The following is a 26,994-nucleotide window of genomic DNA, read 5'->3' on the forward strand; positions in this document are numbered from 1 at the left end:
ATGTCCAGAGATATAGTTCTACATTTACAAGATAGAACTTTACTGCTAATTTCAGAAATGTACAGATCATTTGACTGCCTTCAATACCCATTAATTTTTTGGAATTTGTCTGATGAATACCACTTCAATTATGTGTAAGCAATCCTACCACTGAAATACTGACAACACAGAAAATATGATCTCAATAATTTTATTGCTTTTGCTTAATGAGAAGAGCTAAGCACGACAACTAAATTTTGAAATGTAGACAACTCTTAAATCAATTTATCTATTGTACCTGAACAACTATTGTACATCAAACTGAATCAAAAATGTTTGTGATGTGAAGATTACATTCACCTTCAAGACGCGATACAATCAGATGTTCCAGTTCAAGATATACGATAAAGGTGTATTTACCATCATTATTTAGTCACAGTATACGCAGGATGCCATGACCCACGTTCGTAAACATTGCCATCCAGATCTATTTATACATTGTAACCCATCTTGGTATGCAGCCCAGAATGGCCAGAAATCAAAATTCTTTTGAAAGGTAATGAGTAAGCTTCTGATCACCATGATGTTATCTCCAGAGTGTTTAAACAAAAGCTTTCAAAATTGATGTTATCGTTCACCATGGAATTTTTTTCAGATGATGTTTATTGGATGCACTCTGTAGAATGGCAGAAGCAAGGTCTGCCTCATGCCTGGTATCCTCTATCCTAATTTAGTTAAAGGAAAAGGTTCATCTTAACAACATTGATTTGATTATTTCAGCAGAACTACCCAATTGCAACATGGATTCTGAATTATTTGATATAGTATCAAAGAATATGGTGCATGAACTGTGCGGTCAGCTAAATCCAAATTCACCATGCATGAAGAATAACCAATGTAGCAGTGCTTCTCACGAATGTTTTTAAATTCAATAAAAAATAGGAATAGATGGTTATCCTTTACATCGTTCGTTGCTGTCCTTATCATTGAAGGATTTACGACCAAATTAGCAATGTTTATCAAAATTGGATTGTAGACAGTAAGTGCAATGTACCATATAATCCAGTATTATCAAAGATGTTTAATGCTCATATCAACATGGAATCCTGCAACTCAGTGAGATCAATCAAATATATATGCAAATACGTCAACAAAGGTAGCACAATATGGCTGTTCTTCAAATATGTAATGAAGACCCAAATGATGAAGTGGTTGACAAGACAATTATACAAGCTCCAATGAAGCTTTTTGGCGTATTTTTTTGGATTTACCACTCATGTAAAATATATAAAATCATAAAAATTATAGGGAAAAATATTTTCTAACCAAGAATCCCAATAATTAAAACCAATCTTTCATTTCAATTTAAATGTTTGCAATTCCCTTTAAGAATATCACATGCAATGACCATTAACAAATCACAAGAACAATCCCAAAACACTGCTGGATTACTGTTGGAAAATAATTGTTTTGGTCACAGCCAGTTATATGTGGCATGCTCACTTGTGTTTGTTCATCAAGAAATTTATTCATTCAAGCTTAGAATCGCCAAACAATACAGTTTACAAACTATCTAATTAACTATGTGGGATAATAATCTTTTTATTTTTTTCTGCTTTAACCTTCCGTTAGTGAGGTGATGCTTTACAGATACATATGATGAGGTGACATCATTTTGACACCCCTTAATTTTTTACGTCATTTTTAAGTAAATTTTTAATTTTAGTTATTGTTAAGTGAATAAAGGTTTTTATAACACCTTTAATACTTTAAACCACTTTTTAACACAGTATAACTCTTCAAAATAGGAAATTAGTTTATTTCATACTCCAATTTCACTTTCATTTTTAATATTATGCCTATTAAAAATTCGTAATATGTTATGTGCTGCAACTCAGAAATTTCTTCTCAGTTCTACTTTAGAGCATCTAAAATTGGATTTACTCAAATAAACCGTTTTCATCTACTTCCCCATGTTTATCAATCTCTACATTTTCACCACCTCCTGAAACTTAGACTTCAGAATTTGTGTTATGTTCACTGACAGTATAGTCATTTTGATCAACAACCTGTTCCTCATTTCCTACAGCAACTACCTCTTGATTTCCATCTCTAGCCCATTCTTACTTAAAATTTGCACCTTGTTCTCTGTTTTGACCTGTAATTGGTTCATCAATAACTGAATCCTCGCTTTCCCATCCAGCCAGTTCACGAAGAATTGCTTCTTCGAAATTCTGATCATTTACATTCATTTTTACGCTGGAAAAAATAAATGTTATTTGGTAATAAAATTTAAACAACTTGATGCAAAGAAATAAATATTTAAGCAAAAATCAGCATTATTTGATCATTTTACGAAAGGAAATTGTACTTACATAAATGGTGAGCACATATCAGTTTGACATCGGACACTTGATTGAGAAAAATCAGACACTATAAAAATTCTCAATGCACGGCAATCAAATTGTAACTAAAAAATAACCAGCTACTGCAAAGCAAGTTTCATTATGTGGTCAAGGATGGGAGTGGGTAATCACGTAGCGACCAGATGCATGCCGTCATTTTGACATCACCTCACCAAAGGTTAATGTAATATATTTTATTTGATTTCACTATACTGTATTTTACTTTATTTTTTTAGTATTCTACTAAATTGTGGTTTAAATTTTTCCTTCAATATGTAAATAATTTACTCCATGGAACGACTACTGCTGAGATGGCGAAGCCGACCCAATCGACTTTAACAAGAGAAATGTAACCCTTTCCCTCCCTGATGGGCTAGCTGCCAGGCCAGCAGAGCCAGCTCAGGTGGGTAGTATCTTATAATTAATTATTACTGAATAGTTATAAATCAGTTTGATATTAATCATTCATTCAATGTTAAATTACAAACTAACCACATTTCAAATAAATAAGTTAGTGTAAGTTGTAAGTACAAGTTTAATGAATAAATAATAATTATTCCAATTTATTAATAATGTTGTAGACATACATTTATATGTAAAAAAAAAAAAATGTTTTACTGATAATAAGAATGAGATGAATTATTTAAAGATTACTATCATTTAACAAACAATTTTTTTTTATATAATAAATTATACTGAAATAATAACTACACTAAGAGAGCTGGAGAGACTTGATTATAAACATGTCTGTAGACAACAGCATTACTAAAACACAATACATCAATCAGATACCTGCTGTGAAGGGTTAGTAAACCTATTAATGCCGCCAGATTTAGAACTCTGGCATTAAATTTTTCTTTTTAGTCAACTAAAAAACCAAAAAATTTTTTGTTTAAATGTTGAGTCTTCTGATTTTGAAAAACTACATTGTTAATTGTAGAGAAACACAAATTAAAACTTTAGCTTAATTTGAACATTTTAATAGACGTTAAAATTAATAATTTTAAATAAATAGATGAACATGCAAAACTATAACATCATAATTAAACGAGTAATGATAGTAACATGTAATAATCATAATACATTTAATTTGACCAAATAAACTTGGGAATGCATAAATATATTTGTAAATAAATATTTAGACATAGTAATGCCATAAAATATAAATAAACAAGCTTATTTTAGAACCATTTAAAAAAGTTACTACATTTTGTAAGTTAAATAAACAAAAAGTTTAATCTAGGCAGTTGTAAATCGTGAATAGAGTAAATAATCCATCTCAGCAGATAGCGGTGTGGTGTGTATTGTTTTGATAATACTACTGTACTCAGTTAATAACCTTGTATATAATCTAGTATTTCCCTCTTGGTGGAGCTTTTATTACTGGATAAACTATACATTAATACTGATGTGCATTAATTTGTTTTTAAAGGTGAACAACCAATAAGTCAGACGATAATAATTGCCTGAAGAACATAAACCAAAGGATGTTGTTGATAGTGTTAACTAATGCTGTTAAGAAATCCCTGAGTAAAAAAGCAGTACGATATTAAGTTTTTTTAATAGTGAGATATCAATTCAAAACATGATTAATCAAAAACAATGTAAACAGACTATCCCCTCCAAAAAATGGATAAACACAAACCAAAATGGATGAAAAAGATCTATTGGCTGTAAAAATACATCTACCAAAAAACTGATTGATTAATAGATAAAAAGGAAAAAAAAGAAATTTTTACAATAAACAAGCAGTAACATATATTTACAGTTACATGTGGACGTGTAAAAATTTCTCAACTAAATTTTGCATTTTCTGTAACATATGCAACTGAATTTTAGATAATAGACTACAGTTTTGGCAATGTTATCATCTCAGTTGCCACCAACCTGTAGCACCAGTTTATATATTTGCCACATAGCCACACAGTATATGTACAGAATCAAGTAAAATCTAACAAAATCATTATATGACAGTTATCTTAGGGATAAAACTAGTGCATTTCAGTATTTTAAAAAACTTACTATCTAATAATTTTCCTGAATCTAAAAACGGTTTTAAAAAGAATTTTGTCATCTGTAATTTTTCTTCCAAATAGTGTTATGACACTGGAATTTTCCAGAGTACCTCGTTCTGGCAGTGCCATTTTGGTGGACCTACCTTATCAGCAACAGACCTTGATACCACTTGCATATAATATAATGTGTCATTTCAATACGTCATACAGCAATTTTAAAAGCAAGCAACACTGAAGGTTTATTATTGCATGTGAAAATATAATAAAAGTTATACAGAATTTTATTTTGCATTTGTTCCTGATTTTATTTTTTTGTATTGTTTATAGCAAGCAACACTGAATGTTTATTATTGCATGTGAAAATATAATAAAAGTTATACAGAATTTTAGTTTGCATTTGTTCCTGATTTTAATTTTTTTGTATTATTTGTAGAATGCATCAAAGAATCATATGTCTTTACACACCAAGCACTTATATAAGTAAGAGTTCTTTGAAGCTGTTTTCTGTTTCCAGTACTTTATATATGTAAAAATTCTGAAGTATGACAGATATGGGTGGCTTATGTGTTTTCAATTAAGAATGTCTATCATTATTATGGTTTCTTATACAGAGTGAGCAACATAAACCTGAACCCATAACGTAATGGCTGCAGAATCTGTAGGTTACGTTGGAATGAAATTATTTTATGAATGATACAAATAAATTAAATAAGAAAAACATAAAATGTAATTTAAATGTTGCATTTAATTACTTTACTGTTACAAAAGATGTTCAAAATGACCACCCTGGGCATCGATGCACTTTTGTGCTTGACCAATCATATTGAAAGTCATCTGACACAAAATGTACTTGTCAATTGTGTTGATTTCTCATGGAATGTTCACCTTCAGCTCATCAATATTGTGGGTATTAGATGCATAAACTCTCTCGTTTAAGTAGCCCCAAAGGAAAAATTTGCAAGTAGACAACTCTGAGGAACGTGGAAGCCATCGTCCTCCGCTAACAGCTCGGCCATTTGTGAAAGCTGCATGAATGTGATTCAATGAAATGTTTAATGTGTGACACATTGCTCCATCTTGTTGGAAGAAGCTGTATTATTTTTCATTATCAGTAAATTGATAAAATTGTAAGGTAAACATGTGACTGAACTGTCAATAGACAGTCCAGTTAAAAAATATTGGTTTCACTATGCGATTACCAGAAACGGTACACCAATTTTCTCATCATGAAGTGGACACAAATATGTCGTGAGGATTTCTCGCCATCCCTGGTGTGCTGCGAATTAACATGGCCAGATAAATGAAATAATACCTTGCCTGACATGAAATACATCGGGTCCATCTGTCCACCAACAATGTTTTCGGGAAACCTGTTGCAATAATAAAGTCATTTTGGTTTGTCCGTCTCTTTCAGTTGTTGCATGGTTGTAATGAGGTATGGTTTCAATTTTAATCCATGAAGAATTTTACATCAAGATGTGTATTTAACACCAGATTGTTGGGAAAACTTGTATAGTGATTCTTTTGGGCTGGCAGTAACTCTCCTTTCAATATCGGCAACAGCCTGTGAAGTCCTAAAAGAAGGTTGCCTATTTCATTTTGCATTTGAAACTGAACCATTGTATGCCATCTTTTTTAACTAAATCGTGTATGGTATTCTTCACTGGGATACAGACAATCAGAATTTTTTCTGTGAATACATGATGTGTTTCTTCAAACAATCCAAACCTTATCCTCTCCTGGATTGAATAAGGCATTTTACACAAACACAACTTTCTCTTTCTTTTTCCTGTTTAGCCTCCAGTAATTACCGTTCAGATAATACTTCATAGGATGATATGTATGAGTGTAAATGAAGTGTAGTCTTGTACAGTCTCAGTTCAACGATTCCTGAGATATGTGGTTAATTGAAACTCAACCACCAAAGAATACCGGTATCAACGATCTAGTATTCAGATGTGTAAAAATAACTGACTACTAGGACTTGAACGCTGGAACTCTCAACTTCCAAATCAGCTGATTTACACAAACACAACTGCACTCACAATACTGCACTACAAAAAAACGTATACTGCATTGACATGTAACCACCTGACAAACGACAGCAACAATCGGCAGCAACCACTAGTCACACTAGTGTTGTGTGACAGTTTCATTAATAGTATTGCGTAGCGGTTTCATTATGGTTTCGGTTTTATGTTGCTCACCCTGTATATTCTGAATTAATATTTTAATATTTCTTTTTTAAATTTGTTTGTTAATTTTTTATAAAAAAAAATGCAAATACATGTTCTGCTGATAATGTAAATAAATAAATTAAAAACATGGTATTTTTATATACAGACAAAAGGAACTTTAATATATATATCAACTTTAATGAATAAACACATTTTATACTTACGGACGACCCATTTCACCTATTGATGTAAATGTCTGTTTTCCAGCCATAATTATAACTAACTGAATACATAATTCTGTTATACATCCTCCTGGTCTACACTGAAACAATAAGTGATTACATAAGAATGAAAAACTACAAAATTTCAAAAGGTACATTACTCATACTATTAACAGTTATAATGTTATTGAATATCTAATAATTTGTTGTGATTTTAATTAAGAATTCTGGGAAACTTTTTTATCAAGAATTTTTGTTCTAGAAGTTAATTAATACCAATTTGAAATTAAAAAATGTGCCAAATTTTCTACCACATGGTAAGGCTGTTTTTTAATGGATTTTATTACTCAAAATTGAATGCAATACGTTATGTCTACCTACTAACGTAATAATACTTGACATGCTAGTCAGATTCATACACATTACCTAAGAATGATTTTAAGATGTAATGAATTTTAATAAAATTTACTGGTTTACAGCAAAAATTATCCAGATTTCCTACATGGTTGAGATACAAACATTGATCTATGATGATTTAATAACCAAAGTGTTTATCATAGAATAAAACTTAAAAAAGCAATTACATGGCAATCAATAAATAATTTTTCATGGATATAAAAAGGAAGTAAATCGAATATTTCTCTCCTTTATTTTTTATTTCATTGCTAAATGTGATAGAAATCATTCTGGTATAGAAACTGACAAAGTAAACAAATTGGAAAACATTTACAATTTGTTTCGGTAATTATTGGGAAAAAATATTACATTCATTATATTTCAAAATTATAACCTGCAAACACAAACACAGAATCTTGCCACTTTTCCCAATTCAAAATTTACTTTATAAAACTTCCAAAAATTGAAAAAAAAATGGAATAAGTTACAGCTACATATTGTGCACTGCACAATCTTTATCATGTACATAATCTACCAAAAAAAGCTCAGTTCAGTATTTAGTCAAAAAACTTAAAAGAAAATTTTCTTTATTTGATGTTGAAGCACCAATTTATAAAAGAAATGCAAGGAGTTGAGAGAATATTGCTGCTGTACATGCCAAGTGTTTGTGAAAATCAAAATTTATTGGTTTCATATCGTTCACAAGAATTTGGCCTTTCTTCAACAAAAACATGGCAAATTTTGCTTTTAGATCTTGGTCTACACCAATATAAAAGATTCAACTAACTCAAGAATTAAAGCCACAGGACCATTGTTTGAATAGACAGTTTGCTGATTAGGTTCTATAGCAGCTCAAAGTGGATACAAATTTTCATTAAAAAAATCATCTTTTCAGATAAGGCTCATTTTTGGGTTGATGGCTTTGTAAACAAGCAAAATTACGGTATTTGGGATGATTCAAATCCACAAATGATTCAACTGTGACCATTACATTCATAAAATATTACTGTTATTACTGGTATGGATTATATGGGGCTGGTGGAATCATTTGGCCATTTTTTTCGAAAATGAGCAAGGTGATGCTGACACTATTGCACTATGGTTTGTAATTTTTTGTTTGCAAATTTGGAAAATTCTGAGTTGGATGAGATGTAGTTTCAACAGGATGCTGCCACATGCCACACAACTGCTAAAACAATTCAGTTACTGCGTCAAAAGTTTAGTGATTTGATAATTTCACGAAATGGTAATGTTAACTAGCCACCAAGTTCTTGAGATCCAACTCCCTTACACTTTTTTCTCTGGGGTTATGTTAAGTCACAAGTCTACAGCAACAAACCACTAATGATTGATGACTTGAATGTAAATATTCAATTTATTATTAGTGGAATTCAAGCATGTGTAAAAGAATCACACAAAATTTTGTTGATATACTTTGTTATGTCAAGCAAAGCCATGGACGCAATTTGAATTATATTGTTTTTCAGACATAATGTAATGTTATAAAAGTTTCAAAATAAAAAAGAAATTTGGTTGATATTACACATACTTTTTGTATTACTACAATCTTACTTTTTCTGTTGAAAATGAAATTCATAAAAAAAAAGTTTATGTTATAATTTATTGAATTCTATCTCTTTCCATGTCAAATAATACTCTAATCTAGATATCAGATGGGAAAAGAAGAAAGAATCTTGTTCAGTTGAATTTTAACTTGGCTTTATTATCTAATTTTATGGAATGAAGGTTTAGTTTGTGCAACAGATAAAGAAAGAATGGTGTTTATTTGTATTTAGGGTAGGAATTTTGGTTATCTTGAACCATCTTTTTTTTCATTTTAAAACTAAATTAGAGAAAATAATTTGAAAAATTTTATTAGTTTTTTATATTCTATATCATTTTGTGTACCAGAATAATGTTTTCTGAATTCTGCCAAAGCTGGTCCCAAGCCCATGTTGAAAAAGGAGGAGGGTAGCTGGTCTTAGTACTGATGCCTAGTCAATCTCTTTTTTAAGAAATGCTTGAGTTGAGATTTAATCTCTATGTAACCAAAAAATCCTACTCCTGTAGGAGATTGGTAAAAGAGAATTTTCAGCATCTTAAAACTGGAACCTCTGACATAACAGAAGTAAATTCCAAACAGAAAAACCCTCAGTCCTGAAGGTTGGGGGTTGGGCATAGGGTTAACAACCCTACCCTGTAAAAAATGATTGTTACAAAACCAAAAGGTGCCTTGAAATTGGACAGGAACTCTTGCAAGAATAAAGGAGATATGAATACTGAAATAAGAGAAAATTGGAAAGCTGAAACAGGCTGACAAAGGAAAAGAGATTTATGGTTGGATATGTGAAATGTGAATAGTATGAACAGGCTAGTATTTTTTCACATTGCTGATTAATATTCAATATCAGCATTAACTTTTCATTTTCAATAAAATGATTTCAGTTCAATTCTTGGCATGTCCCTGTATGAATGGTGTAGTTGTTTCCTTCTGTAATGTGTGGCGTGTTAGTTAATGTTTTGTGTGTACTAATGAATTCATGTCTTTTTTGCATTTTTTATTAGTGAATTTTTTTTTATAATGGCAGAATTTAAATCCATAGGTAAAAATAAACAGCTCCGCAGTCAAGCTCGTGAAATAGTTAATGATGTATATAATTTTATGAAGAAAGAGCTGTAAAGTTAGGAAAATTAGAAAATTACAAACATTTAATATGCATTCAAAAATGTGAAGAAAGAACCACTGCAGTTTATGGGATTTCAAAATCAGAAGTTCAAAAACTCTGAAAAGAAAAGCCGGGATCTTCTTATACCTAAATTGCAGTTTTGCTCACTCACTACACCAAAAAAGTATAAACAACATTCAGAATCAGATGGTGGATTACAGTTTTGATGAAGGCGTTGTAAGAAGAACACAGTTAAGAGTTTCACGCAAAACACACTGAACTGCCTACTTTAAATAAATTACATGAACTTCAAAAGAGTATTCAATTTAAAGATTATAGAACTAAACTAGCAGTTATCCTGAAAGAGTTAGGGTAAGTGGTGTAAAACTGATAATGGAAAAATTTTGAATGCAAAAGAAGACATCCAGTGGAAAGGGATAGAATATTTATTAAAAATTATCAATTTTAGAAAAGGAAATTTTTTGACTTTATTTGGATAATTTATATATTTTAATGTTCCATTCGACAACAAAATCGTGATCAGATGACAGTGGTGCAGGAGTAAAAATTAATAAAGCTGACATTGGTCCACTTAATCCATGCTGGAGGAGAAATGGGTTCACTCTGAACACGATGTTAACTTGGGAAATGAGTTCAAAAAGCAGTGATTATGACGACAGTGTCATCAACAACAATTTTATGAAGTGGGCATTTAAAAAATTAACTCCTGGTCTCCTCCCTCAGTTAGTGGTTGTTATTGATAATGTGTCATACCACAATTAATTTCTAGAGAAGCCTCCAAAATTCAAATGATAGATAAAGTGGCATGATTAATTAAGAACAATATTCCATTTAATAAACCAATTTTAAAACCACAATTGTATGACAATTAAATCACATAAAAATAAAGTACAATCGGGTTCTGTGGCTTCCTTCTTACATACTGATTTAAATCCGATTGAGATTGTATGGTCAGCTTTGAAAAGATATGTTGGTAGTAATAACACAACACTTTTATTGCCAGATATTAAAAAATTAACTGAAGAAAAAATGAATAAGTATGTTTGGAAACCACATTGCGATCATGTAAAAAAAAGCTGAAACAGAGTAGAAGAAGATGGAATCGTTAATTGACAAAATATGGATCATACAACTAGATTGTGGTAGTAAAAGTGACTGTGGTTCTGATGACAACAAAGATGGTGAAATTGCTTAGGAACTGGACATATAATGCAAATTTCAAATAAGTGTTAATAACAATGGTACAATCAAAAATGAAAACAAATCATACAAAAATAAAAGAATTCCCTATATTATAAAAAAAAATTGTATATCTAATTTAGTGTAATTACAGATACAATATATACATTCGAGCACTAAGATTTTTCTTCATTTAAAAATACACCTAAATTAAGATTCGTGTTTTTGCAATCTATTTATTGAATTATCAGTACTGATTACGTAATAATGAATTATAATTAATAAAACATGAAAATGGTAATAAATTAAACTTGCATAAATAAAAGTACAACAATTATTATTGTTGTCCTATTAGATGGTTGTAATTGTTTTCAGGTTTGGTAATAATGTACTTAAGATGTTTTCCAACACAAGCTTTTATTTTCATTGTATGAATTGTAAGTATAATTTTTTCTTGTAAATTTATAACTGAAATGAAAAATAATATGAAGTAGCAGTTCATATGTTCATCCTCTCAATTTCAGTTTCAGAATAGCTGTTAGAATAATGTGACAGTTAATCTATATTTTGAACAGTAATTAATTAAAACACTGTTATTCAAGAATTTAAAATGCTATGCATTTATCTATAACATTTTCATGTATAATTCTATGCTCCAATAAAAAAATAAGATTGAGATCTAAACTGAGATATCCAGTTTTCACTTCCAACTGACAGGCTAATGTGATTTCCACCAGATGTCATATGTAAAAATGAGAATCTCTGAAAAATGTAATGGTTCATTGAATTTTAACAAGCCTGTAATTATTTTTAAATTATGTGAAATAGATGGTTTTTTTATTGTTTACTTAATAAATGAAGAGGTAAATGTATTTAGGAGTCAGAATTCTGAATGAAATAATAATTAACCAAATAAATAAATAGAAATAATTAACAAAATCCACAGGTTTTTTTTTCTAAATTTAGTAATAAACAGATGAATAAAGAATAAAAACTTATAAGAAGACAAAAGTTGAATATATTAAATGGATAACTGAGCACATAGAATGTATTATGTTCTTAAAAGGTTGGCATAGAAAAAAGGGAATGTAGAATAGCATTAAATGATTAAGTTACTGACAACAGCCACAATAATTTCAAGTTCACAACATACTGACATTAAAATTTGGTACCTTAAATGTTGGCACTATTCATAACCTAAATCACTGAATTCATAATCATGTGTATAACAGCAATTTCTCAATTTTTAACAAAGTAGAGCAACATATAAAAAAGAAAATAATATTGCACAAATTGAATATAACATAAAAATTATTATAAGATTCAACATTTTGTTATGTTACGGAATAATTTTTTTCGGCATGGCCCATTGATATATACATATAAAAATACTAGCTTTTACCTGCGGCTTCGCTCGCGGTGAACCTTTAAACAAAATACGTGAGCAACTATGTCATGTCGATCAGTGGCTTTTTGTCCGGGCATTAGCTCTTTAGTTACATCCTGCCACAAAGGATTACAGGTAAAAGTTACAAAGAGGTCAGGCCTGCCATAAGTTCGTACATAAGCGAAAGCGTCTTGAGTGTATTCATGTAGATAACGGGGACTGTTCACAAAAGTAGAAGGCAGAATAACCATCTTGCCTATGTCGTTAGGTCTAATATTACCATCTGCACTAATCGCATCTTGTAGATGAATGTAATTTTCAGCTCGTAATTTCGTCTAGTTTGTAGAAATGTAACGAAGGCGTTCGCTCTCTACTTTAATATACATATCTACCAAGAATTGATGAAAGAGTTGCCTTGACCGTGAAAGGAGATTGAAGTCGTGCTCTCGAAGCATCATGTGATACGCATAAAAATCCATGCAGGAAACTTTTTTATTGGGAAATGGCTGTCTTGTTGTTGGATTAATGACTGGAATATTGAAATGATATCCTGACTCACCTTTACTGAAAATTAATGGGTACTGCAAAGCATCATAAAATTTATGAGTATCGGCTTCGCGTTTCAGCTCATTATCATGTGCCCGTAACATTATGTCTCGTGGAGAGCATGGGTCGCCAGTTACCAAAACAGCAACTTCATTGATCATAGGCGCATTATAACGCCTCTCATGTTCGCCATGTGGAGTCCGATCAGCATGATGACCACTATGTAATTATCAGGAGGCCAGTTTTCTATTGCACTTTTAAAGGTATTTGCCAACAAATTGTGGCTGTGTAACATTCGTTGAATTTTCAATTCTGTGTCTCTTTCGACTCCTTCAATATACTGACAACGACGATTTACTTCATTTTCTTCATCACCCATAAAATACACCTGCAAAAATTTTTGTTGTTCATTATCTGCTGGAAAAAGTGATCCAATTTGATGATATATCTGTCCTTGTACATTAAAAGTTGGTGAAAATCCGGGCATTCTTATCACTTTTACTCCAAAGGATGTTATTTGGAAGCAAGAGTTATACTTTCTGATTTTACTTAAAAATTGCTTCGACTCATCTGTAACACTTACATATAGAGTTTTCAAAGGCTCCTTTGGTTCACCAAGTACAGGAAGCGAAACTTTATAAATAAATAGCATTATAAGTAAAACAATAAACAGGCACCTAACCTCAAAAACTGGAAAATTTTTAGTATTGCTTAGAAGTGACAGAAGAATAACAATAAATATAGAAGGATTCGAAACAGCAGAAGCACTATACTCAATTGAATAGTGACTTGACCGTCGGTATTACAGTGTTGAATTGGCATTTTATTTCATTTACTTACTGGAACGCCAGATGGTGTTGACTTTGGTCAAATTTTTTGTCGGACTATCATACCTACCAATATAAATTTTTGTACCCTCCCGAAAAAATATTATTTATTTTTTTTTTTACTAAAAAGTGTCCTATGTCCTTCGCAATACCTTTGAGAATATGTGTATGAAGTTTCATGATGATCAGTTGAGTAGTTTCTGCGTGAAAGCGTAACAAACAAACAAACTCACATTCACATTTATAATATTAGTAAGGATATAAATTATAATTCTGCTTATCAACCAATGCACCACCCAACCAACATTGGTTGGTAAGCTGAATTATAATTTATATATTTTTATTTTGTTATGTAACAAACTTATAAATTAGTGCACCTAAATTAATACCGTACCTGTTCTAGTCTATATCCTAATATTCTATTATATTTTTTAGGATTACCAGCTAGTTTTCCCTTACAAAATGCTATATAAAATAATGACGCATAGTAATTTACAAATTGCAAGACATATATCTTTAATGTAAGAGAATTATTAAATTCAGTTTGCGTTCGTAATACTTCCAGTTCAGTCAGATATTCAGCTAAGTAGGAATACACCTGAAAAACCAAATCACTATTTCTTTACAAAATATAAAATGCTCTTTTAATTACAAATTATTAACTCTTATAAGGAAACTTATAAGATAAATGGAATATTTCTGGAAAAAATAGCTAATTGACTGAGCTCAAAACATTGACAATTATTGTAAAACATACTTCTAGATCCAGATACAGAAGTGCACCCATTTCTGATGCAATTCTTGAATAACTAGTATTTTTTACAAGGCATCGCATTATAAATATTTTTCTATTTCAGTAAACCCCACTATCACGCATATTTACTTGAATGGTATCATTTATGGTTGCTGCTACGCTAATCACTTTTTTCAAAATATTTATTCCTATCAATATTTTTTTACTGAATACAAGTTTAAAGAAGAAAAAATGACACTCAGAGTAAAATAAAATGATTTTATCAACACACAAACATCTGAAATAGTTATATAAATTTTAAAAAAATTCCATAAAATCCTCAAATCTTGTTTGAGTAGTGTCACTTATTAACTGAGAAAATAGATTTTGAACAAGTCCTGATGAGACCAAAACCAATGTGTTCCTGTATTATTAGGAGTATCCTAACTGAACAATTGTACAAAATTTCATAATATGTCACTTATGGAAGTGATAAATATTACTAAAAAGATTTATTTCTGGCAATAGCACCATTTTTTTTATAAATTTTTTTCATGACAAAAGCTACAATAAAGTGAATGCACAGTAATCTGTAATGATTATGTAAAGGTTAACAATGAAATAGTGGTTTTGCTGACATTGAGTTTCTCCTGAGAAAAAAATTGTAAATTTTGACAGAAAATATGATCTGAAGAAAAATGTTAATTTATGCTATTAAAAAAGTTCTTTAAAATAAATTCTAACAACCAATTTAAATATTATGTACAGTTAACTTTGAGGGTAGTACACTTGAAATGGACTGTCAAATTTTCATAAGTATATATAAAAATTTAGTCTGTAAACACTTTTAGAATGTTTTTAAAACTTTTTCAAACATTTCATTTGAATTATAAACAATTTTTCTATTAAGATACGATACATTCGTAATTATAACTCTAGTGATTTGGAACATATTGTGTTTGCTTCATTACAAATTCATGTCATAAATTAAATTGTTAGATTTAAGTGAAGTCTTGATTAGTAGAAGTTCTTTTCGATTAGCCAGCTGTTATACCTGTAAAGAATCTGTTTGTTTTTAAAATATCTAACTATTTTTTACTGATTATTTTTATTTATCTATTAATTTATTTTCTTCAATTCATTTTGTTAATATCTTGAATTTTGGATACCTGATAATACAGAGAGAAAGAACAAGACAGAAATTATAATAATTTTAAAAACAATAACTGTAAGAATATATTCTAAATTAATAATGAACATAAAACTTTATAATTTCAAATTCCTAGTTAGCCAGTAGATGTGAATAGTACTGTTCCTTATGACCAACAGATAACTAACTTTTACATGTAACCTCTATAAAACTATAAATCCTGTAAAAACTATATATAAATCAACTTCCTCATAAATCTTCAATCAGCCTTCCTCATACCAATATGTTAACATACCAAGATATATTTAGCATGGTGAATTAATATAGCTATTGCTAATTAATTTTAGTATAACTAAGTAAAGTAAATATTGTGCCAAGTAAAATCTCCATAAAATATTGGTGCACTGACAGAAGTGTGCAAATTAATCCAAACGCAGGGAATTTGTTTATTTCTATGTTGCTAGTACACTGCTTGACGACACTCATTCTTTAAGTTCTGTGTAATGTGAGATTACTGTTCTTTGATTATTTAGCAATTTTCATGTTAAAACAGTTTTGTAAAAGTTTAATGTTATAAATAGTGTAAAAACACTATTTTGTAATAAAAATGACAAAATAATTTTTTTTTCTCATAAATATATAATAATGGACATAACTAAGAAAGCATTCAAAAATTCTTTCTCTTTCTGAGCATAACAATATGACACAATGACAAACAGCTTTTGAATGTTATGCTAGACTAGGGGCAGTGAATGATCTAGTATACACGGATTTGAATACTAGATCATGGATACCAGTGTTCTTTGGTGGTTGGGTTTCAATTAACCACACATCTCAGGAATGGTCGAACTGAGAATGTACAAGACTACACTTCATTTACACTCATACATATCATCCTCATTCATCCTCTGAAGTATTATCTAAACGGTAGTTACCGGAGGCTAAACAGAAAAAAAGAGAGGGACAGTGAATGCTGTTTTAACACTTTTAAGAAAATGTTTTCTTTTTACCTCAACGGAAAGGTAAATGTGGTCATAAGAAAAATTACTCCAACACAGGATTGGTTGCTAGTGGTAAAAAGTAAACTTGATCCAAAATTATAGGCTTGGACTTAAATCAAGAATTAGCAGCCAGAATAACAGATTTACATGTAAAAACTGTTGTAGTTTTTAACACACCGGCAATGTGTAAAAAAAAAGGCTTGTCAGCCAAAGCACATGCTAAGTGGACCAAAGAAGACTGAAAATACGTTTGTTTTTCAAAAGACATTTTTAGTTTAGGAGCAAAGGGTTCCATACATTAGAAAAGCATCACATGAAAATACATCATTCGTTCATAACCAACATTCAGTTAAACAACCTCAGGAAAAATGTTTTGGGATTGTTTCATATTTGAAGGCCCTTGTTCATTACTTTCAGCAGAGAGTATGTTGAAAAGTGATGGATACATCAAGATTCTGAATGAAAGAGTTGTGACACAACTTCGAAACATATTCCCACAAGGAACAAAGTGTTCCAACAAGATTTGGCGCCATGCCATACTACCATAAGAGTAGAAAAGTTTTTTGAAGAACAAAACATTCAAGTGCTCCCTTGGCCTTGCAACTCCCCAAACTGAAAAAAACAACTCTCAAAAATGAATTGTACCACAAAAACTGACCTCATTAAAGCAATAATATTGGCATGGTTTCATGATGAAGAAATAAAAAAAAAATGTGTAGTACACTTGTTGGATGCCAAAATCGTGACCGTGAAGTGATTAAGAATAAAGGAGGACATATTTTAATTACTATATATTTACAAATTGTACAGGTATAATTTTTTCTACATAAAGTTACTTTTTATTAAAGAACATCTTTGATATTAAATAAATTTAATATCAAGTATCATCACTGTCCATTCCATTATTTATGATAAGCTGAACCACTGCAAAATGTATTCAAGATGATTCTGACACATCCGATCCAAAATCATAAAGGCACAGGATTTCACATTAATTTAGAACTTAAATGATGGCTTTTAGTTGAAGATAATACTTTTACTACAGTCTTTAATGATGAAACTTAGATTCACCATTTTGAGGTGGAATCCAAAAGTCAAGAATATGGAACAGAAATAACTGAGTTCGCCCACCAGGGAAAAATTCAAAACCTATTCATCAGCCAGTAAAGTGATGCTAATGGTGTTTTGGGAATTCACAGGCCCAACTTATTGCAATTTTTTAGAAGAGAGATGTACAAACAATAGTGAGTACTATTGTGACATGCTAGAAAATATAGCCAAACCTGCAATAAGGAGGAAATGTACAGGTTCTCACTCAAAAGGTGAAGTTCTGCATGATAATTAATGCCTGCCTCCGTGCCACAAACTTTTTTCAAAAGTTTTGTTGGGAAGTGTTGACACATCTATCTCTTACAGTCTCAAATTGACAACAATGAATAGGTTAAGAATACAATACAAGAATTGCTCAGATACAAAAGTAAACAATACTTTATTACTGGAATAAGAAATCTCACAGAAATATGGGACTGGAGTCTAAATGTTGACGAGGATTATGTTTAAAAGAAGTATTATTTTCATTATCATTGAATAAATAATGATTTCCTTTAGAATGAATTTTATTCTAATATAAAATATGCTTACCCTTGATTACTTGTTGCTAGGTTGATTACTCATGAAATAGGCATACACTTAAAATAAGATTTCTTCCTATAAAATTCTCAAAATAAATTTCAATAGCAATTTTTAAAATTTAAATAACTTATCACTATTTTATTACAAGATGTAGTACATTTTTAATTTTTCATGTTTTACCTGATAAACAATACTGATAAGCAAAAGGTTAAGAAAAAAAACAAAAACGATAAATTTGGACTGCACTTTGATGGATTTCTACAAAATGTACACCTAGGAAAAATTTTCAAAATACCATCCTCTAAATGATTCCCAAAACTTATTCTAACCGCTAAGAAATGCAAGTTAGAACCTGTACTGGTTTACTCCTTTTAAAAGTAAACCAGTCTAGAATTAATACGTAAATAAAGAAAACAATACTTAATTACCAAGTTGAAGATAAAAATTAATATTAAATTAATCACAGCACCAGTGCCAGTACACAATATAATTGAATAAGTTGATATTACGTCATCCTGTTGATACATATTTAAAGCAGCAAGTGCTGACATTCGATACAATATAACTCCTATTACACTAGACAGAGCAAGGATTACCTAAATAAAAAAATAAAAAAAAAATATAACAGACTTCATAAAAACAAAATGCAATGATAAAACATTCGATAACATAGAATTTATAAATGATATATAAGTTTGAAACTGAATCTTATGAGAAAAGTTGAATAACTGCTAGATTATTTTCTAATTTACTAAAAAAAATTTAGTAAATTTTTAGAAAAAATTGTAAAAATATTTAGTAAATTTACATTGTAAAAAACCCTTAAGCATGTTAAAATAACCAAAAGTGATGTTCCAACTGTTTTAAAGCACCAAGGTGCTTATATTTCACATCAGTAAGACATGGCTTTCTATTCTAAAAGGATCATGTTAAAAAAAATTGCGTTCATGGATTATTCAGCCACTACAGACATTAAACATCAATAAAACTTACAAAATAGAATAAATATTTTATTTTTTAAAAACTAACCAAAAATTGAAAGTAAATACTTTTTCAATTATTTTTAAATTTTAACTTTTTGAAATTAGTACAATTAAAACTAATTTAATTAATTCAAAATTTAATTAATTAAAAATTAATTTTGAACATTCATAGGAAAATATCTTGATTGTTAGAATCATTTGATTATCATTCATTACATTATAGTCATAAGTAAAAATGGCAAAAAAGAATAAAACATATCTTCAAATCATAAATGTAAACAAAATTTTATATATTTTTATTTTGTTTAAAGAATCAATCAATCATGTTGAAACATGTAGCCAGGCCAACATAGAAACTTTTTCAACAAAATAAAACACAGTCAGTTTATTTGGCTGAGTAAGATTTGAAAAACACTAGAAAAAAAATTAAGAATAATACATGGTAGTCAAACTGAGAACCTCCTTTTATTGAAGTTGATAAAATAAATTAAAAGACACCAATAACAACCAAATTTGAATAAATATTAATTTTAATGCAAAATTATAAAATCATAAATATTTAATAAAAATGTTTTTTTTTTTTAAATCGAATCTATTTTTGTAGAAATTAATTAAGTAGTAAGGAACTGGAAAAATTAAAAAAAAGATATATCTTTATAAAAGTAATATATATATATATATATATATATAGACTCATAAAAAATGGAATGATTATTAAAAAATAGCCTTGCAAGTTAGGACTATTCTGTTACATAATAGGATAATTTGCTAGTAGAAGTAAAAGATTGGCTACTTCAGTACATCCTTGAAAGTTTATCAAACAATTTCAATTAACCAACACTGCATTAAAAAAAATAGACAAACTAAGAAAAATTTGCTTTAACAAATGACAAATTTTTTTTTAATATTGATATTTAATATCATTTTGAACTGATCTCCAAATATGTTGTTTATACAAAACTTAAGACAATGTTAAAAAAAATAAATCTATTACATTAATGATAATAAAAATCAATTTCTTACCAACAAAACCCAAAATATAATCCAAGTACTTTCAACTCTTAAATCATCTGGAGGGGCATAAAAAATATTGAAAATACATTTATGATATCAACAAATATTTTAGTTCATCAGAACAGCATAAAACAACTTTTTGTAAAATCAAAATTAACATTAAAATTGTTTATAAAAAATTAATTACTTAAAATCTAAACCTCAATATGCCTGTTTTATCTAGCAGAATCATTAGTAAACACTACAAAAGTATGTATAAAAAGAAACATAAATAAAAGAAAAGAGAAGAAATTTTAAAAACATATTAATTGATAAACAGTACATAGAAACACTATAAAAAAAGTGTTTAATAGAAACAAGTTCTGTACTTTCAGAGAATTTCAATAGAAAGTTAATAAAACTTATTAACTTTCATATAAAAAAAATTTCAGAATAACAAACTGCTTTTCTTTTAAAAAATAAAATAAAAAAATAGTCGTCAAATAAATAGTATTTATGAAACAAGGCAAAAAAGTATTTTTAGATTTTTAGAGCAAGTATAAAAAAAATAAAAATAAAGATTTATCCCGTACTACTTAAAATTTTGAGTTAAATATTTTTAACAAACTAAACCACGGAACAAGAACAAGAGAGATGTGTTATAAATTAATTTTAATACAATAGATTCTTTCTTGATTGTCTTGTGATAGGGTGTCTAATTAAACTGGTATTATCATAGTCTTAACTTCTAATGCTTTGTTTAGTGATTGAATAAAATATGTAATTTACATATTCCCATTCATTTTGAGATGGTTGATCATTTTAACTTAACTGTGTAAGCAATAAAAGATAATGTTTTCCCTTTTATCATTCAGTCACTAAAATCCTCTGAATATACCACAGCCAAACTACATCATCTAAAATCTCTGAATTAGGTTTCTTTAAAGTACAATATGACATTTATTTAAAGAGCCAATTAGAAAGGTATCACCTGTTTGCTCAAAGGCAATACTTTCTGTAGAAATTTTAATAAAATAAGAAACCCAAATTAGACCATTTAATTAATACAATGAAAGGTAACATTTTTAAACATCAGAAGTAGAGAAATTAAATTAAAACACTTTGGCATTATAAAGGGACCCTAAAAAGAGGAGGAATAAATAATACAATGTTAATGAGGTATCTATATAACCTAACACACAAGTATTTAATTTTTATACTAACTAAAAATAGACTAAAGGGGAAAAAATAATATAAACTAAAATAAATCAAGGTTTAAATGTAAAAAGCTCTCCATTCTATAAAAATTTGTTGGGTAAACTAAAACAACTTTTTTATAAATGTATGTTAATTTCAGTCAATGCAGTGCATTAGCAGACAAAGCACATTAGATCTGGAGGATCGAAATAGGAGAAAAGATTTTTCCCAAGTATGAGAGACCAAGTGGAAAAGGTCCTTTTAAAGGTGTGTTTAATAACATATGATATTTTTATAAAAAATATCTTGTTGCTTATTTTTTTTTTATTATCATAAAGTTATCTAAGTTTAGTTCTGTCCATTGAAGTATTGCTCTCACTCTTAATGAAATGGTGGAAGGGTAATGACTCTGGTTGTAGTTATACATACATATGTCATTCTGTTGTCAGATAGAATTACCATGCTCTCAAGAACCGTAATCGTTAGACTAGCTACTGTTGGAAAGAGTCTGTGTCATATTTAACTCTTCCTGTGTTTGTACAGCATTTTTCATCAATAATATAAAGCAGTACTTTTAAGTATTATTACTGCCAGAAATTACATTAGTCTGAACATACAACTGTAAGTTTTCTACATAGTACTTTTTATATACTGTAGAAGGTTTATATTTTTTCAAGAATCATTAGTTAACTGCTGGTTTTAGCGAGTTTTGTCATGCAATGACTCCAAAAAGAGGAGGCCTGTCACTCACCTGTTCGTGACAAGGCAGTTTTTGATCTGGACATAATGGTTCATAGCCAAGCGCAGGAAATGGTCTGCAGTATGTAGTCCAGTCAATGGGAGAAAAAAAAATCTATTTTTGAAGAAAATTAGTAGAGTTTAGGGAAGTACATGGGATGGAAAATTAGGATAAGTATAACTTTTTTATACACGACTGGACAAAACCTTTGCTAACTGGACAAAATGGCAGCTGTTCAAAGGTGGTGAAAATCTTTTTTCAATTTTGTAGGCCAAGGTAAACAACTTCCTAGGTGAAGAAGTTCTGAATAAAGGTTGCAGGTATTTACCTACAATTTAAGCCCTTAAACATTGAATTTTGAATATTAGTTACTACAAAAAAAGCCGAAAAACCATTAAAAGTGACAGTTATTTGCAAAGCTAATATTTGTTGCAAAAATAAGTTTTTTTACTATTTTTAATGTTTTAAAAGTTAGCTCTTAGAATTCCCAATTCAATCAGTGGTTATACAAGAAAAGTTAGTTTATTCATTCAAGTCAAAGTATGGAGACATATTTTAAGGGACATGTTGCTTCTGAGTTTATATTTTTGCAGAAGTACTGTCACCAACTGACTGTAGTTTTAATCACTTTTGTTGCCTAAAAATCCATGAATGATTCCCTCTAAGGCTTCTCAGGCTTCCTTTTCTTTCCCCTACAAATTTCAGTCAAATGCAGGATCCTTTACAAGTTGTCGAATCTGTGGCCCAACAAAAATACCTTCCTTAACTTTTGCATCACTTAGTGTAGGAAATTTATCTCTTTAGTACTTCTCGGTTCATACTTGACAAAATGTTTCATCAAACCAAGCTTTATATGGACGGGTGGAAGAACATCTTTTGGGTCCACGAGAGGCTCAGCAACATTTTTCTCACTACAGTTAAGATTTTTTGCAGATCAGTCTGCTTGAATATAGTGTGATTTTCTATCCCTACTGTACCACATACATAAAAAGCAGCAGTATTTAGTGTATCCCAGTTGCATTTCTAAGAGTGCAGCGATGACTTTTAGATCGCCACAGATTTTCCACTTATGTTCAACATATTTGATTCTAGGAGAATTGACATGTTTGCATACGTCTCCATGTGAACTCATCCCAACCCCATATGGGAAGACGACACCCGCCTTGTGACACTTCCAGTCACCACACTTTACCCCCTGTTCCTAGCCCTAATGAGCTTTAACGGGAGCCTTCATGTGAACTGCATGACCAATAGGAATAGAAGGAAGACAGCTGCCGTTGTGAAGTAATACAGTTTTTAAACTAAGCTTGGAGGAGTTTATGAATAGCCTCCAGTCAATTGAATCATGATTCAAATTCAACCATTTCATCAAGCCATTAACATCGCAGCAAACAACAAAATTGTTTTTCTTCTAAAAAAAGAAAGCAGATCCGTATGATGATATCTGTACTGTGAGGCCCTGACATCACATTGGAGAAGATTCCATTGCTGTCTCAAATAAGATCACTTGATTCCACTTGACTCAGTCTATGCGCTTTATCATCTTTTTTATTGTCAAAATCAGAGTCATGGGATGTGGAAGACTTGTTGGATTCTTCTTCTTCCACACTGTCTTCATTTTCTACTTCAAGCTCATAATTTTGTAGTGGAGTAGGAACTGGTAAACTATCTGATGTGGAATAGGTCAAATAGTAGATGGAAGATTAGGATATTGAACTGTTCCTCTTTTCTTCACTGACTATCCTGCCTTAATAGGTGGAATCAAGCAGAAATAGCAGTTAACTGTATGGTTTGTAGGCTCCTGCCAAACCATAGGCACAGCAAAAGCCATAGATCGTTTTTTATTTTTTAGCCATTCTCATAGTATAACTGAACAAGGGTTGCAACATATATGTGGAGCCCATGACTTATCCTGGTCCCCTACGTTCATATCAAAATAGGCAGTCTTAACAAGAGGCATCAGATTGTGTTTCTGTGACAAAAATGTTATTTCACCACAAATGTAACAAAAATTATTCACTGAATTTACACGTTTTGATTTAACTAATTTTTCACTTCAAAAGCACTCAAAAACCAGAAATTCTGCACTAATTACAACACAAACAATATGAAATTCATAGTTACAGCAACAGTAACAATATTTATAACCTATAAACAGCTGGAGAATGTTGTTTTGTCATTTAACAGGTATGACAACTCGAAAAACAAAATTATCCCCACACAAAAAATGTAGATCGGGTAAAAAATGACATGTCATTGTATCTCCAAAACAAGAGCTGATAAGTAATTTTTATGGTGATTTTTGAACTCAACAGATGAAAATACATAAGAATAAGCTATCTTTGAGCCCAAAACATTTTCATTGTTGGGCAGTGTTATTTAAATTTATCAATTTTTTTCATCTATTAAAAAAAAACAAAGCGTGTGGTACGTATATAAAAGCAGACTATATCTGAAAAAATATGTAATAAGTAATAGCGCGATAGTTATTTTTTCGAGCAACCCCAGTTAAAAAAAATGGTCTCAATCCGTCCAAAATTCATGGAGACAGCGATTTTTTCGCACTTCACTAATTTTGTCCAGTCGCATAGAAACAAGTTATGCTTATCCTGCTTTACAACCCCACATACTTCCCTAAACTCTGATAATTTTTTTAGCAAAAAAATCCCTATTGACTGGACTAGTGAAAGTTTTTTGAGAATGAATCAAAAAGTATTTTAGAAAAGAATGACTCTTTAATTCCTTTTCAAAAAATTGGAGAATGTACTGTTGCTGCTCTTAAAATTAATCAGAATACAGTTTCCAATATTAGTAAAGAGAAGTCTTTTATTGTGGAGAAAGGTTCATCCAAATTATCAACACCAGGCAAACAAGATCAAGAAATTCTTCAGTAACCGATTTAAATATGTTTGCTGCTGATGCCATTCACCAATATAATTACAACTACTACTCAGAGAAATAATATCTAACGATTAAGAACTTAATTTCCCTTCAGGAGGCTGAGTTATTTTACGGAAAATAGTCATCAATACTAAAACTATTGCATAATATCGGCTTCGAGTACCAAAAAATTAATAGCAGGAAAATTTTACTTGAAAGAGGAACATTGTTGCTCATCGTAGTATTTTTCTGAAGTAAATGAAGACTGTTAATTTTAATGAAATTGTTTGGTTAGACGAAACTTTGGTTTATGTTAATAACTCAAACCCAAAAACATGGAGTGATGAAACTCTTGAAGGTCTATATAGGCCTGTGCCTATATAGGTCGATAGGCCTGTGCCTATCGGTCAAGGTGGAAGATTAATTGCCTATCATGCTGAAACAGTTAACGGGTTTGTGAATGAAGCACTAATAATGTTCAAATCAAAGAAAATAAACAACTACCACAAGGAGATGAATAATGAAACATTCATAAAATGGTCCAAAAAACGCTTTTGTAAAAAGTTAAACAGAGTAGCATCATAGTAATGGATAATGCTTCATATCAGTGGATGCAATTAGATAAAGTACCGACTAATGCTAATCAGAAACATGAGTTGATTGACTGGCTAGTTTCACAAGGGGTCAATGCAGACCATTCAATGACCAAAGGACAACTTTTGTAAACTATTCAAGGAAAATACTTTCAATAGCTATCTACGAAATAGTAAAAGAAACAGGCCACAAAGTCATTGGATTGTCTCCCTATCATTGTCACTTCAATGCTATGAAAATTGTGTGGAGTTACATCAACATCAAAAGATATGTAAAAAAGAATAATAAAAAGTTTACAGTGATGGAAATAGAAGAAATTACATTGCAAGAAATAAATAGTGCAACCTCTCAAGACTGGAGAAAAGTGGAACAAGTTAAGAGGAGATATATATGAAGCCACACAACAAAAAAATTCCCTTGGACATAGACACTTCAAATATAAAGTTACAAGAATCATCTGATTCGTCTTCCAGTTCCAATATTAGCTCTGAAGATGACAAAATGGACAGAATTCAACCACTTTCTGATGAATAACACAGTATTAATTTATAATATTTATTTTTATTGTAATTATTTTTCCAAATTTAAATAACATATTGTAACAATTATTATTATAAATAATTAATGTGAAAATAAAATACATTCTAATTTACTGTAAATAATTATAAATAATAAAAAAATTACAAAAAAATATGAAACAGGGCAAAAATAATACCAAAAAATTAAATTAAAAATGACATTTCGGGAAATAAATAGCTGACTCTTAACTTTCAGAGAAAAGAATTGCTAAGTCAATGGCGATAGTGAGTGAGAGAGATGAGAAGGGTAATTGAGAAAGAGGTCAGATACGTTTGGCAACATTCGACATCTCACTTTCCTTCCGAGGGCCTCATTGTTGCTACGATATTAACTACCAGAACAAACTGTCAATAACATCAGTATAACAAATTGTAAAAAAAACCTTTTCTTTCAGTTTTCTTGTGGGTTTTTTTTTTAATATATCAGTTATTTATTAAAATAGCTGAGCACAATTGCAAAACTGAAAAAATTCTACACAATTTTGCTAGCGAGTGCTTTTTTCTACAACCAACAAATTCTGGAATATTTAATAAAGAAAAAGCTGTTCACTAAGTACATGCATGACTGCTGCAGCAGTGTATCAGGTTGTGTAAATATGAAACCAGAATTTGCCCATAGATGGCCCTAGCTGTCAATATAGTTACCATCAAACCACATCATTGGTGTCATTTTCCTTCTTTGACAGCTGACAAAG

General features: G+C 30.1%; 1 protein-coding gene across 9 annotated transcripts in view; it reads right to left on the reverse strand.

Annotated features, from left to right (window-relative positions):
• LOC142327131 (anoctamin-4-like) overlaps positions 1 to 26,994 on the reverse strand; it is a 206,218-nt gene that overhangs the window by 120,725 nt on the left and 58,499 nt on the right. For 8 of the 9 annotated variants that reach the window (XR_012756930.1, XR_012756929.1, XM_075370020.1 and 5 more), the window contains 3 exons: positions 18,764 to 18,931; positions 14,214 to 14,417; positions 6,801 to 6,898 (listed from right to left, as the gene is read on the reverse strand). Coding sequence is in view for 7 of the 9 variants with exons in the window: in XM_075370020.1 (XP_075226135.1) it covers positions 6,801 to 6,898; positions 14,214 to 14,417; positions 18,764 to 18,931 (470 nt within the window). In the remaining 2 variants the exon portion in view is untranslated. The remainder of the gene's footprint in view (positions 1 to 6,800; positions 6,899 to 14,213; positions 14,418 to 18,763; positions 18,932 to 26,994) is intronic. The other variant, XM_075370021.1, reaches the window with a different exon arrangement.

This window comes from Lycorma delicatula, chromosome 6, assembly GCF_047948215.1.
Source record: "Lycorma delicatula isolate Av1 chromosome 6, ASM4794821v1, whole genome shotgun sequence".
Lineage (NCBI taxonomy): Eukaryota > Metazoa > Arthropoda > Insecta > Hemiptera > Fulgoridae > Lycorma > Lycorma delicatula.